Raw genomic sequence first — 15413 nt, forward strand, 5'->3', positions numbered from 1 at the left:
TTGCGAGGGAGCATAGTGAATGAGAGGGACTACCCCTTACGGATTTTTGAAGTTTTGGTTTTATTAAAAAATTACATTTCTTAGCAAAACTATAGTATAAAAACAAGCAATAAACTTTTTTCACACTTCGTTTTGCTCAGTAGGCCTATTTACTTATACATTTAGAAGGTTATTATGCAAGGGAGCGTAGCTTCCGAGTGAAAAGATTTTTGCATTTTTATTTGTCTACACGCTGCACTTTTGGGCCCTCCAGAACCTAAGTTTGTTGCAGTCTTTAGTATTTGCTACCTTTTTCGGGGGCACATTTTCAAATTTTGAGGGGGGAGGGACGATCCCCCTTAAAAAAAAATGAGGGGAGACGTGTCCCCCCCCCAAAAAAAAACGTTCCCCGCCTCCACCCCCCCCCCCACCGCCCAACGCCCCCCCCCCCCCCCCCGCCCCTGATACCGTGCATGAAGCCAGGATTTGTTTACTATTACAGCACTCGACCGATGGTCAACACAAATCCGAAAAATACTCTAACACTGAAGCAAACAAGAAAGGAAAAATTTAGAAACAAAAATATAATAATGACCCTGGATGAGAGACTACGTAACTTGTCCTGTAAAAAAAAATGAATATACTTCGGATACGTTTTTAGAATAATGCTCTTTCGCACCAGTGGGATTCGCATTCGGCGACAATCTCCATGCCTTTTACACTATAATGAATCGCTAGTTTCATAAAGTCGTCATTAAATTGGCACCGTTAAATTGGCCTTTTTCGGATACCAATAATCTACGTGATTCCGGCCAGGATCAACGCACGAAGACTAAGAGCCTAATTTGACATCCCAGACCGACGAGAGAACCAGCTGAATTTTGCCGAAATGGATGCTTTTAAACAACCTAAACCCCGAGTAAATGGATCCATGCTTCCAAAGCACCAAGGTAGCATCGTATGTCTACTGGGCCTTTTGAAAAATGTAAGTTATATTATTCGATTAAATGATATCGTTGTAAAAGAAAGGCATTGGCTTGCACAGTTGTGGTTGTGACTTATAATTACGCAAAAAATTACGTTCGGGACTGAATTATATTATTTGGACTTGGGACTTGGGTATCGCGACGCAACGTCAACGAGACGCCAGGCCCATGGGCATGGCATATCATATGGCATGGGGTCGTTATATGAAACCAACTACATGACAGTCGTATCTCTGTCTGCGGCCTACACAAGTAGAACTTTGACTTACATTTATTTAAGCGCATACGCAGAACGTTCATTCGATCTCAGCGAGTTGCAACCTCATTTTTTTAGTAAATTGGCGCCGACAAGGCGGCAGGCCCTTCTTTCTTTGGCTATCACTGTCTTCCATTCACTCAATGTTATAGATCTAACTCTAAGTAGGGTGTCATTTTTGTTGGATATTGGAATAAAAAATGTAGGGTCTAATCAGAATAATACCTTTCAAATTTCAAGACTCACCAATGTTTCTATCAAAAGATACAGCCCCTCAAAAACTGCAATATTCATAGCATTTTGGTCAGAATGGACAGAAAAGTGGTTCACGCAGAGTTATAATTTCTGCTCAAAAGCTGCACAGCTAATGCACAGCATGCAGCACGATATGCAAAGCGTGGAGCAAGGGTATTTTCAAACTGTTATGCCAAATGATCCCTTGGGACTAGATCTAGAGAAAAAATAAGTGCATGGATACATTCTTTACAGCTGGCCCAACTTATCCCTCGGGGGAGCAGTTCATGAAATTGGTAAATCTCCGAGTTACCATGGAAACAATATTTAAATCGCTGTTTTGAGCAAGATATTTTTACAATTCCGGGGGTAGCCCCCTATGGGGAATATGGAGAAAAACCTGCTCTTTCCTATGACACCACATTTATTGAGTTTCACCTTCAGGATCATTTGTTATAAAGGTTTGAATTTCAAATTTTTCATAAAATCATTGACCAATTTTGCTTGGTCGCGCAATACACGTAGACCACATGCGTGCAATCTCTATGGGAAAGATGTTAGCACACAACATCGGGTGCGCGATCAGACACCCTATTATGAGATAGACATGGCCTGGTGGGAGGAGGAAGCTTGCGATTTTTCGTTTTATCTAATACCAAAATTATGATAGTCTAATTCAGATTTAGACCGAATTTTCCGTCTCTTTCGTTCGTTAGCCTCTTATTGGGGTAGGGTTGGCTCTCTCTTTAGAGACCGAAACAGACTATCCCGCGAAATGTGTAGGGTTATGTGGGCAAATCAGTACACCAAACTTGCAAAACTTATCCCTGAATTACTCCTTTCACAGGATGCATATCCGATGCATTTTATATTGTAAATTAGGTTGAAACTTAACTACTTCGGTTCCACTTACCAACTTGACTGAAATAATCCGTTTAATGGTCCATTTTTAGGAAATTATGGGTCAAAATCGATATCCATGATAAAAATCTTGCAGCGGGCGTTTAAACTCTCGCTGCGCATGACGTCATCTAAATCTCATCCCTTCTAGTCTACGCCGAAGGCAAAATGATTATAACGGAAAACTGTACACGAGCGACGAGTTTGTAATGACATGCACAGTTTTTCCGTTATAATCATTTTGCCTTCGGCGTAGACTAGAAGGGATGAGATTTAGATGACGTCATGCGCAGCGAGAGTTTAAACGCCCGCTGCAAGATTTTTATCATGGATATCGATTTTGACCCATAATTTCCTAAAAATGGACCAGCATTAAACGGATTATTTCAGTCAAGTTGGTAAGTGGAACCGAAGTAGTTAAGTTTCAACCTAATTTACAATATAAAATGCATCGGATATGCATCCTGTGAAAGGAGTAATTCGGGAATTATTTCAGTCAAGTTGGTAAGTGGAACCGAAGTAGTTAAGTTTCAACCTAATTTACAATATAAAATGCATCGGATATGCATCCTGTGAAAGGAGTAATTCGGGAATTATTTCAGTCAAGTTGGTAAGTGGAACCGAAGTAGTTAAGTTTCAACCTAATTTACAATATAAAATGCATCGGATATGCATCCTGTGAAAGGAGTAATTCGGGGATAAGTTTTGCAAGTTTGGTGTACTGATTTGCTCACATAACCCTACACATTTCGCGGGATAGTCTGTTTCGGTCTCTAAAGAGAGAGCCGACCCTACCCCAATAAGAGGCTAACGAACGAAAGAGACGGAAAATTCGGTCTAATTCAGATTCAGTCAAAGCCTTGTCTAGACTAGGCTAGATCGAGAGTAGAGTAGCCTAGTACTAGTAGATCTATGTAGACCTCTACTAGGTCTACTTTATCTAGGTCTAGATAGATCTAGATCTATTCTAGAATCTAGGGGTGCGTTCAATCAAATTTTCGAAGCTAGAATCACAAACATGAATCACAAATCAAAACGCCGTTACAAAAAACAAGGTCACTGCGGTTAGCGTTCAAGCGATTTTTCATCTACGCTGATTCTAGCTCATTTCGAGCCCAGCCACTGCGGATCACACTCGCAGTTTGACCCAGGAAGTATAGGTCAACTTCGGCGCGCGCTTTTTGGAATTGTTTACGGCCGACTGGCGACTGCTGTTTTGAGCATAGCCTTAGATCGCAATAATAAAACAAAGAATGAGAAGGTGATGGAAGGAAGACAAAAAATAACATAAGGAAAGACAGAAAGAGAAAGTGATAGAATGATTGAAACAAAGAATAACATAAGAGAAAGTGATAGAATTATAAAAACAAAGAATAACATAAGAGAAGGTGATAGAAGGAAGGAACAAAGAATAAGGAAAGACAGAAAAAGAAAGTGATAGAATGCTTAAAACAAAGAATTACATTAAAAAAACTGATAGAAGGAAAAAAACAAAGATTAACATAAAAATGGAAGGAAGAAACAAAGAATAACAAAAGAGAAAGTGATAGAATTATAAAAACAAAGAATAACATAAGAAAAGGTGATAGAAGGAAAAAACAAAGAATAACTTAAAGGAAGAAACAAAGAATAACATAATGAAAGACAAAAAGAGAATGTGATACAAGGAAGAAACAAAGAACAACATAAGGAAAGACAGAAAGAGAAAGTGATAGAATGATTAAAACAAAGAATAACATAAGAGAATGTGAGTGAAGGGAAAAAACAAAGATTAACATAAGAATAGAAAGAAGAAACAAAGAATAACAAAAGAGAAAGTGATAGAATTATAAAAAAATAAAGAATAACATAAGAGAAGGTGAAGGAAGGGAAAAAACAAAGAATAACATAAGAATAGACCGAAAGAGAAAAAGAAAGAAGGAAAACAAGATATAACATAACGGAACAGGCCACGGTAAAGAGCATGGTATAGTAAACGCAAATTGCATGAAAAGCAGGCGCGCGGTTTTTGCCCAAACCGGAACAGGCTCCGTCATACAATCATGATTGAGAACTCCGTCCGTTAAATCGAATTTTAGCGACCGTGATTCTGCAGAATCATGATACAAAACGCATCTTTTTCAGCGTTTCATGTTTGTGTTTTCAAACACGTTTAGTTTTACGACCGACTAAAAAATCGCTTGAACGCATTGCGTTTTAAACTAAAACGTCTTTAGAAACCGTGATTCTAGGGTGAAAAAGTGTTGATTAAACGCACCCTAGATCTAGTCTAGCTAGACCTATTTTTATTTGTTATGATTTTTTAAGCATAAGATGTTTGTTGATTTTTCTTTTTTATGTAGGCCTAGACTAGTCTATACAAGTTTTATCAGTTATGTGTGGAGTGCATCACCTGTTTAAAGCATTACGTTTCAAAATCTCTGTGGTGTGACGTAATATTACTTATTGACTTTGCAATTGAACTTAAGTTGTGCTTTAGTTAAGTAGATATCTCTAGATCTAGGCCCTCTCTCACTTAAATTTGAAACCAATCGAGCGGATCGGCCAATGAGAGCGCATAAAATCTCTGTACAGCTCTCAAGTCATAACTACAGTAGCCGAAAGAAGACCCTGATTTTATTTCAAGTTAAGAAAATAATTTTTTTTGAAGATTTTACGATACATAGATTCTAGTTAAAAATTTATTTATCAGACATTTATGTGATATGAATGATTTGTATCAAGGTTAGGCTTGAAAATGGAAAATATCTAGAGAAATACCTATACGGAAATGGTCGTCAATCTCATGTGTCTGTAATTACTAATTACAGACCATTCGATCTTCAGCGACTTTCTTATGGTAGACCAATGTATGTACAAATGTTGGTCTTATTTACTTGTTAATGCATTAAAACCTTATATGAACAGTTTTGATGTTTTATAATGATTTTATATTGACACCAATAACTGACCAGTGAAATGAGAGCTTGAACTTTGAAGATCAAGAAATAAGTTTGAAAATAAAATTTCAGTTTTTATGTTTTCGCTGCCCACCTTAAAGTTTCCTTTAGTCAAATTTGACTAATAGCCATTATAATACCAAACGAACAACAACTTGAAAATGGCAGCTTTGGAGTCGTGACAAGGAGTTGTCGCTGAAGTTGTAGCTCATCTTAGCGAAGACTGTTTTGTGAAATACTTTAATAGCAGACAAGTTGAGCGACAGAGTATATTAAAGTGACTTGGTAACATTGTTGAAGGTTGATGCAAAAATTGCTTAATTTTTGTATAAAATGTTACTTATTATATTCCTTCTACTGTACTAACCCTCTGACATGCAAAAAATCCTGAAAAAATTCTCAAACTACAAAGATATCTATGGTTTTCTTCAAGGAGTTGATGTATGACACCCTCTAACAGTGATTAACAGTAAATTCTCCCAACCATTTTTGAATTTTCCCAACCGTCTTTCAATGAAAAAAAGACATAAAACAGGCTATAAAAAATCTGTCAACACTTAAATGTCTGGAATGGAATGTAGAGCCATTTTATTGCTTTGTGACAATTTCCATTCACCTAAAATGTAAGTAAATTGTAATGATATAGTTGGGAGAATTAAGGAATTTATCAGATCAGTTCTTCCCAATTTGTACCATGAATAATGGTCCGTTTTCACTCAAATTTTCAGATTATCTTTAGTTGTACATCTATCATTGAAGTCACTACCTTAGCACCACTATCTCTCATCTGAACAATGTTACCAAGTCCCTTTAAAGGCTTGTAGATCGACAAATGAGTTTTTAAATAAATTTGCTGCCCATAGATTAACTTAAAGCTGCCTTGAGATTGCATTCTTAAAAGATATGACGGGTTTGGAGTCGTGACAAGTATCTTGTCGCTCATCTTGACAAAGACAGCTTGTGAAACAGTGTTAGATGATGACCCTTATGCAGAATGGCTGACATGCAGTTTAAATTTGTAAATAAAGGGAAACCATTATGGAAAGCAGACCCTAGTCTAGACATTGTTACACTAACACCTTGTTATTATTTGTCCTACCTAGGTGGACCCTAATGGCACGAGCCTAACCCTGACACTGAGTGATGGAGTGGATGCTCAAGTTAATCTTCAAACACCGGTAAGAAAAATACAAAATTAATCCTTGTTATTTAAAAAGTTTTAGTTAGATCTTTTACCAGTACCCTCAAGTCTATAGGATGATTGAATCTGTTTCAGTTAGTAATCTAATCATCAATTAACCTTGACCTAAAGGGGAAGTCCATCCTGATATTAAGTTTTTAGTAGAAGCAGAAAAAATGAGAGAAACGGGTCAGTGTAATTTTGTGCAAATTCCAATTAAAAATATGATAGTTATTAATTTTGTGAAGTTGCAATCGATCAAACACAAAGTGCCACCTCTGTGATGTAATCTGTGAGCTCACCTCTCATGTGCTCTGTACATTTTCTTCGTTATTGAGATAGCAGAAAATATTTTATACATAATAGAGGTCGTATAAAAACAGCAATAATTGTAATTAGGTTGCATGTACACATGTATGATTGAAAATTGTTTCTGAATTATAATAGTACAGAGCATAATTATGGGAGGGGACTCAGGGGAGCTCCCAAGATGTATTACCCTACCTTATGTATTTGACAAAATAAATCTATTGTAATTGTCTTTGGAGCATATGTCAAAGTATCCTATTCCAAGTGGTCAATATTTCAATGTTATATATTGTTTTGTCTCTGTTCGTTTGTAGCTGGATCGTCCTATTGAAGGCTTGGTTGAGGTGGTAGGCCAAGTAGGTGCCAATCCAAGACAGATTAAAGGCTTGAACCTCATCAGTCATGGACAGAAAGATTTTGGTGAGATTTGTAGCATAAAACAAGAATTTACCCTTCATACAAAGTTGATATTTGGTGGAAGGGGAAACAAATTATAGAAGTGAAGTTTTTTTAAACAAATACATGAGGAGAAATCTATTTACTTTTGAATGTCATGATTATTGTAAATAGTTTGTTGACCAAATAATATGGGGGAAAAGTGTTCTATCATTAAATCACAAACTTAAAAAGAAATATTTAAAAGTGAGAAATGTTATTCAATCAGGCTGGCTGTTTCAGTCTTTTTGAGCCTATGTTAGCAGTGATGTTATTAAGGCATGTAAAGGTCATTCAGTGTGACCCAAGTATTCTTATTCATTATTTCTTGTTAAAGTTACACTGCACTACTTGTACATACCTGCCAACCACCCCGATTTAGGCGGAGTTCCTCCGCATTTTTCATAAATTTTAAAATATTTTTAAAACAAACGACTGTTGCATAAGACTAAAGCATAACACAGCACTGATAACCAGATCACGCCGACATCCGCGCTCGCGCTCATAGAAGATATTGCATAGTAACTGCATGCGTATAGCCCACGTGTATTTATATTACATGTGCAGCCAATTGATACACCGTGCATAAACACTGTATATATTGGCGTGTTTTCTTCAATGCTTGTGCGATGACTGTGATCTTGGAAGCTTGTTATTTACCGGACTTCCTCAGATTTATTTTGGATTACTACTACTATATTCTTCTTCTTCGTTGATTTCTCCATTTTTGAAGGACAAAATGGGTAAGACTCAGGCTGTTCATAATCAGAAGTATAAGAAAGAATACGGGAAACAATTTCCAGTTGCAGAATCAGCACTCGGACTTCAACACGCATTTTGCATTGTGTGTTCGGCCGACTTCAGTAACAACCATGGGGGAATGAATGACATTCAGAAACACATGAACTCAAAGAAACATAAAGCTTTCAGCAAAATTAAGGACAAGGCTCGTCCAATTTCAACCTTGTACATCAGCTGGATTGGTTGGTTCCAGTAGCCAGTAATTCTGAATCTTTCTACCTTTGCAAAATAGGGCTCCTAACTGAGGTGGGTAGTGAAACATGTAGTTTTGTGAGTGTTCACATTTTGATATTTCAAAAATTGTTTATGTGTGGGGCGAAAAGGTTGAAGGAAAAGGCCCATTTGCACCATTAAAATGGAGAGAAAAAAAAATAGACCCTAAAGTCCTGTGTACCCCCCCCCCCCCCCCCCCCCCCCCCCCAATCTACAGGCTACTACCCCAATCCTTCGTTGGTTCGCGACCTCGTAGTTCATCCAGAAAAATTTACTCCTAATTTCTCTTGTCTCAGGTTGGCAGGTATGCTTGTAGCTACTTGTGCCCTCTATATAGCAAGCAATGCCTTATCGTTGATGCTGGTCCCCCATGATCCCCTTTTTCTTATGTTAATTGAGAGCTGATTTGATGAGGTAATCACCTGTCAGTGACCACGCTGGGTGGTCTAATCCCTCCTGGCCAAACTCGTGCAGACGGGCTTTAAAACACATAAAATCGTTCTTTCTCACTTCTCTGTAGATATGGAGCTCTACGATGAAGTTTTGAAGATCACTCACGAGTTTCCACAATACTACAGACTTGGAGCTTCTGAGAACTAAACTACTATACAGAAGAACTGAACAATACAAACTGGTTTGATACTTTATGTGGTCCTTGATGAGAAACTGAGAAATTGTTTATTACTGCAACAAACCAGGATCGATGTGCCTTATATACAGAGGTAGTATGTACTTCCAAGTTCCAAGTTCCAAGTTGTGTGAGAAAATGACATCTATTCAAAGTCCAGATGCAGAGGTATCATGACTGCTGATTTTATGAAAGGGGGAAACTGACGGCCCATGAGATCGAAAGCCACAAAAGGTCCATGAGACCGATACTATCAAAAGCTCCACGAGACCAATGGCCCTTAGACAGATTAACGTGACAAAGGTAGAAAATGTTGGCCCTCGTTGTTGGCCCTCGTTGTTGGCCCTCATTGTTGGCCCTAGTAAGAGTTGTCAAGAGACCTATTGGGCCTACATTGTCGGTCTCACTCTCATTGGATGTCGGTCTCATAGGCTTGTGAGCCTTATGTGCTTTATATCATTTCTATCATTAATAATGTATAGAAGTCGGTAAACATATCATATCTACTATATCCACCCGTTACAAAGTGTCCAATCTGGTCCAATCACCTTTAAAATTAGGTGTATAAAGTCCACCTCAAACAACTTAACCTAGTCTTGTATGAGTTAATGTTCAAGAAGTATGGAGAAAATATAGAATAACATAAAATTGATGTACGGAATTGATAAGTTGGACAGAGCAAAACATTTTCTGGTGATTGGTACACTTGAAGGCTTACTGATTTAAACCAAATGGTAATCCTGAAAAGGGGGGATGTTGTTCGGTAACAGCTCTGATTCATGCATTTTATCCCTTGAAATGATACTCCATTTTAAAAGCAACATTTAATTTTCCAATGATTTCCAGAATAATTTTATGGATAGGCAAATAAACATCACTCTTTTTCATTAATGTGTATTTAAAACTCAAATGTTATCAAAGCTTTTAGCATTTTCTTACTGCATAAGTTTTCTATTTGTTTTCATACATGTGGTATGATTCAATAATGGGACAAGCCTATACATTTTTGTAGCTTAGCTTATATATCTGTATACCAGTTGCTATATCACGCATGCTAAAGCAATTTTTTTTTTTTGGGGGGGGGGGGATGTTATAAAAAGATCGAGATAAGAGTTTGAAAAAATGTTTCAATTCCAAATGACATGTATGATGTAAAGTGTAATGAGATATCTTTATTCTGAGGGTGATTAAAAATATTGGAGAAACAATAAAATATCCATGATTCGTTTCGTACATACTACTTTGGACATCTCATTATTTTGTGCTTCTAACTATTAACTTAGAGTGCCATCAAGTTTGCCAATAATTAAATAAATTAAATTTCATTAGGAAAGGTTTTACATGTAATAATACATGTAGTTCTTGCATGAAAACCCATCAGTTATTTTTCTCACTCTTTAGTTTATAATACCGGTACTTTATTATATCCGAAATCCATCTACATGTACACTGTATGGTGTAAATTTAAACAAATTGTTTACATCAATTTTAAAATGATGTAAAATTTAAAGTTTCCATCAAATGATTATCATACACAAGTCAGAGGAGGTTTCAAATTTTTAAGCTTTGTCTGAATACAAATATATAAATATTTAATTTTGGTGTTTTTTATCGTTCTTTTCACAGTAAATTAGAAAAGATTTTGCTTGAATGACAGAAATATACTTACACTAGATATATTTTAATATAGATCTGTGAGTATTACATGTACATCAATAATAGGACACAAGTGAAAGAGAAATACTTCATAAATTTGATGATAATTTTTTCATACTTTTTCCCTCCACAGGGATTTTATTGATTTTCATTTGTAACAAATTAACAAACATATATTCAAGGTAATTCATATTTATAATATGAATACAATTGACTACTCACGATACAAATATTTGTTGAACTGTCTACCGTAGTTAACAGATGACATACATATTTTCAATGATATATTTCTGATATTCATGAACAACAAAAAAAGGAAAAAACAATACAAAAAGACACATATTAGTGTTTGATTCTAATTGGGTTATATAAAATTACTTTGTTGTGACCACTTCTAATGATTTTTTTTTTTTTTAATTTTCAAAAAATTCAGAAAAATATTTTTTCAACAAATTCCTAAATTGAAACCATTTTCCTGTGAATTCATTATTTATACAATTCGAATCTGCAATATACTTTTCACTTTTGAATTAATTTATAATCAAAACTCCAATATTGTCAAAGTCGGGCAATGTTTTCTTTATTTTGCAAGTATACACCATTTGTCCCACCACAATCAGTATACAATTCAACGCATAATTATTTGAACCTCTTAAACCAAATAATTTATCTTGTAGTGAAAACATTATTCTATTTCCGGTTCCAGTATAAATCCAGTGTTCCAACCTATCCCAAATATGTTTAACATGCGTGCAATCACATTGCAGATGTATAACGTTTCACTCTGTTCATTACAAAATGTAAATTCTTTTCTTGGGACGATACAGTAAATTATTATACGTTGCAAACCTTAGACTGAAACCATCGTAAGCCCACATCAACGGTACAATTAAATCCAATGGAACAAGATGTTTCCCAACTCTTGTCATTCAGGTCAAAAATGCATTTCCATTTAATTTGATAATAATGATTTATTTATAGTGCACACATTACATACACTGTAGTACCATGAGATTATCAAATTCATATTTATTGTTAGTAGTGGGGGTGATCACAGTTCCAGAGGCATGTATATTGTAGTCAATGGCACACAATGTATACATATTCTAAATAACAAAAAGCTTCAGAGGTAAGCATATATCCCAGGTGTTCAGGCAGTAGAGTCAAACAAAGAATTTTAAAGTAATATAAAATTCAAATTGGTACTGAGCCCTTATAAAAGGCAGCTGCCGGTTGGTATTCATCTTTTAAAGTGAAAAGGTTACGAAGGAAGGAGATGCTAACCTCTTCGACTTGTACTTATTATTAATTAGAATTATTATTTCTATAATTAAGGAATTTCGGCCCATAAATATCAACATTTCAATTTATTTATTTCTGATATTTATTCAGGATGGCACATGTCACCAATTAGGTGGTCTTCTATTATGAGGCCCTGTTTGATAAGAATAAAACAAATTACAGCAGCGAAACAAAATAGATAAATACACAAGCATATAAAAGGTAAAATACAAATTATTTGGTATCCTCATGAAATAACTGATCATTCAAGAATTATCCTTGATCATTTACAAGAAATATGTGAATGGAATTTTCAATTTAAATAGAAAATACATTAAAACCAAATCAAAATAAGATGAAGAATAGATTAGTAGTATTTAGTATATAGTATTTAAAAGAAAGGAAAACAAATTTAAATGATATTGCAATCATATTTTTCCTTCAAATTCTAAAATATATTACAGTATTTTAAAAGTTATGTATTTCAAACAGACTACATTAATTCAAGCAATATATACAAATGGTGCCTCTTCAAAACTGACAGATGGCATATTGCTTTAAATTTCAGAAATCCACCAATATTTACAATTTTAGATGTTCTTTCTTTTTTCAATCACATTTGAAAATTCACACATCCTGTATAATGATTGCAACACGGGTTTGGTCCAATATATGTGTAGGCTATTGCCCATAAAGTTGGAAATATAACACCATGGCAACTATTTCGAAAAAAGAACACTCAAGGGCAATCAATATTCATACCCTATGAATGTCCCGTAGAAAATCATGTTTTAATTACAAATTCCGTCACCGTCATGTTCGCACATTTCAATAACTGACGTGCAAGGCCTTTGAAATTGCTGTAATGTATTTTTTCTTATTACATATTTCTGAATAAATTATGACCGCCGCATTTGCACAAAGACTATATGTACATGTACAGTCAAACCTGTCTAGAGCGACCGCCCAAGGGAAACACAAAAGTGACCTTTGTAGAGAAGGTGGTCTTTATAGACAGGTTCCTTTAGTACATAATAATAATAATATGTCTTGTTTACCCAGGGTACATGATCATTCAATGAGAAACCATTTCCAAGAGAAACAACAAATGTGGCCTTTGTAGACAGGTGTTCTCTGTAGACAGGTGGTCACTAAAGCAGGTTTGACTGTATTTATCCATGGGTTGTTCTACACTCGCTCCTAATCTTTTACACCAACCGAGCTTCTAACATAACAAAACACGAGGGCAATGTTAGAGGAGGCGCGATAGCTTTGTGGTCTCGTAATCCGGCGACCCGTTTCAAAACCAAGTCGATGCGCTAGTGCCCTTTGGTAAGGCATTTAATCCTCATTACCAGGTCCCTCGGAGAGGACCTAAAGCCGTCGGTTCTCCAGTTGCTTACTAATAAGCATTTATGCTTTCTTAGCAGTTAGGTAAAAAAAAATAACAACCACCACTACCACCACATCAGCTCTGGAATCATCATTATAACAATAACCCTAATAGTAATGCTAACCGAAGACCTGACCTATTAAGCTCATGATTGCAACCCTAAAACACTATCCATTTAGGCAACTTTTGACGAAATAAAGCCTGCAGCAATAATTGTCGCAGGAGCAAATTTAGGAGCACCATTGTCGTTTTCTCCACAATGTACAGGAGAGATGGTGTCATCATTTTAAACTACAATATCCAAATTCAGTTTTAATTTTCATAAAGCTAAACTGGAGTCAATTCACGTCTAGCCAAATGCTATCAGGAAAGGCATAAAGAACGTGAAAGAGAGAGATTTGTGAAGTTGATAAACTGAAAGACATAGACGAGCTATTTTGAAATACAGACAGGGAAAGAAAGCGCTGGATAGAGAGGAGATGGACATAAAGGATAATAAATAAAGTGATAGAATTATTAGTTGGGGCTCTACGACAAATAAACTTTCGTTTTATTTTATTCCCACCTCGTGAAATAGCGCAACCAAAATATATATTTGTGTAAGTCTACCCTTTAAAGTCATAATACATGTATATTCAAAAGCTTTTCACTTGAAGCCTCAGAGGGGGCGCTCCAGGGGGCAGCACGAGTGAGTACTGTTTCAAGTACCCCAACAAGTGTCCCTTTTTACATAGGAAATTGCCCCCTTAAACTTTGTAGGAAGTGCCCCTTTTATTTTGTAAATGGGCCCCTTCCCCTTTTCACCTCTGATAAGTGCCCCCTTTCATTTTGATACGTGCCTATTTTCCTATGCAGCAAGTGTCCATTTTCCATTCTTATAAGTCCCTTTTCAGTTAAAAGAAGTGCCCCTTTTTACTTAATATGATAAGTGCCCATTTTAAATCTGGAAGATGCCCCTTTTACTTTGACAAGTGCCCCCTTCCTCTTTTGATAACTACCCCTTTTTAACTCGGATAAGTGCACCCTTTATTTTCACATATGCCCCTTTTCCTTTCTAATAAGTGCCCCCATTAAAAAAAAAACTTTTCACCTATGAAAAGTGTCCCTTTTTATTCTAATAAGTGCCCCTTTTCACCTCTTGTAAATGACTCTATTCAGGTACGAGAAGTTACTCCTTGTCATTTCAGATAGTGCCCTTTCACCTCCGGTAATTGCCCCTATTCAAATCAAAGAGATGCTCGTTTTACTTTGACAAGTGCCCCTTCACCTCTTTATAAGTGCTCTTTTCATATCTGATAAGTGAGTGCCCCTTTTCATCTTTAAGTAATAACTTCCCCCTTTTATATTGACACGTGCTCCTTGTCCTTCTTATAAATGCCCCTTTTCATCTCTGATAATTGCCCCGTTTATTTTAACATGTGACTATTGTTCCTTGTAATAAGAGCCATTTCCCCCCTCTCAAAATAGCCCCCTTTCATCTCCGACAAATGACCCTATTAAAATTTGATCAGTGTCCCTTTTCTTTCAACAATTTCCCTGTATTATAAGTGCCCCTTTTTCATTCTCATAAGTGCCCATTTTCTTATCTGGTCAGTGCCCCTTTTCACCTCTGATAATCTCTTATAACAATGATACATGCCCCTTTTCCTTTCTAATAAGGGACCTATCCTTTTTTCATAAATGCCCCCATTAAAATCTGATTGGGTGCCCCTCTTTCCTTTTTGAGAATGTGCTTCAAACCCCATCAGGATTAGGTTTTTTCCTCTTTATAAGATGTAATATTTCGCTCTGCGACCTTACAAATCTTAACATATTACCACGCTCGCTTCGCTTGCTCGCAAATGAATATCCAGACCATCACACCCAACTGCAAAGTATGATGCTTAAGCAATATCTAGTTGTAGGATGTATAAAGAGAACAAAATATTGAAATCGTCCCTGATAATGTAGTCACATTGTAGAGGTATATTTTCGCTTAGAACCACTACTACTACTACTTTGAGATTTCCCTTTGTAAGTGCCCTTTTTTCAAGAAAGTGACCTTGTTTTGTTGGTGCCCCCTTACTTTGGAATTCGCTCCGCCGCCATTGTGAAGCCTATACATGTTTCAGTATCTGTAATGTAAGCCCGAAGGCAGGGGCGGCCGAGCGACTTTCAAAGTGGGGGGGGGGGGGACCAACAAAAAAGGGTACTTTCTGGAAAAAAGGGCACCTACAGTGGGAA

The 15413-nt window shown here is 36.3% G+C and overlaps 1 protein-coding gene across 1 annotated transcript; it reads left to right on the forward strand.

The window, feature by feature from the left end:
* Nucleotides 1–641: 641 nt before the first annotated feature.
* Nucleotides 642–9201, forward strand: LOC576263 (replication protein A 14 kDa subunit). Its single transcript, XM_030990518.1, has 4 exons — nt 642–964; nt 6398–6472; nt 7098–7203; nt 8753–9201. Exons 1-4 carry the CDS (start codon nt 869–871, stop codon nt 8830–8832), a joined length of 357 nt encoding a protein of 118 aa, XP_030846378.1. The 5' UTR covers nt 642–868; the 3' UTR covers nt 8833–9201.
* Nucleotides 9202–15413: the final 6212 nt, after the last annotated feature.

The sequence above is a fragment of the Strongylocentrotus purpuratus genome, unplaced genomic scaffold (genome assembly GCF_000002235.5).
Source record: "Strongylocentrotus purpuratus isolate Spur 01 unplaced genomic scaffold, Spur_5.0 spur5_scaffold_19, whole genome shotgun sequence".
NCBI lineage: Eukaryota > Metazoa > Echinodermata > Echinoidea > Camarodonta > Strongylocentrotidae > Strongylocentrotus > Strongylocentrotus purpuratus.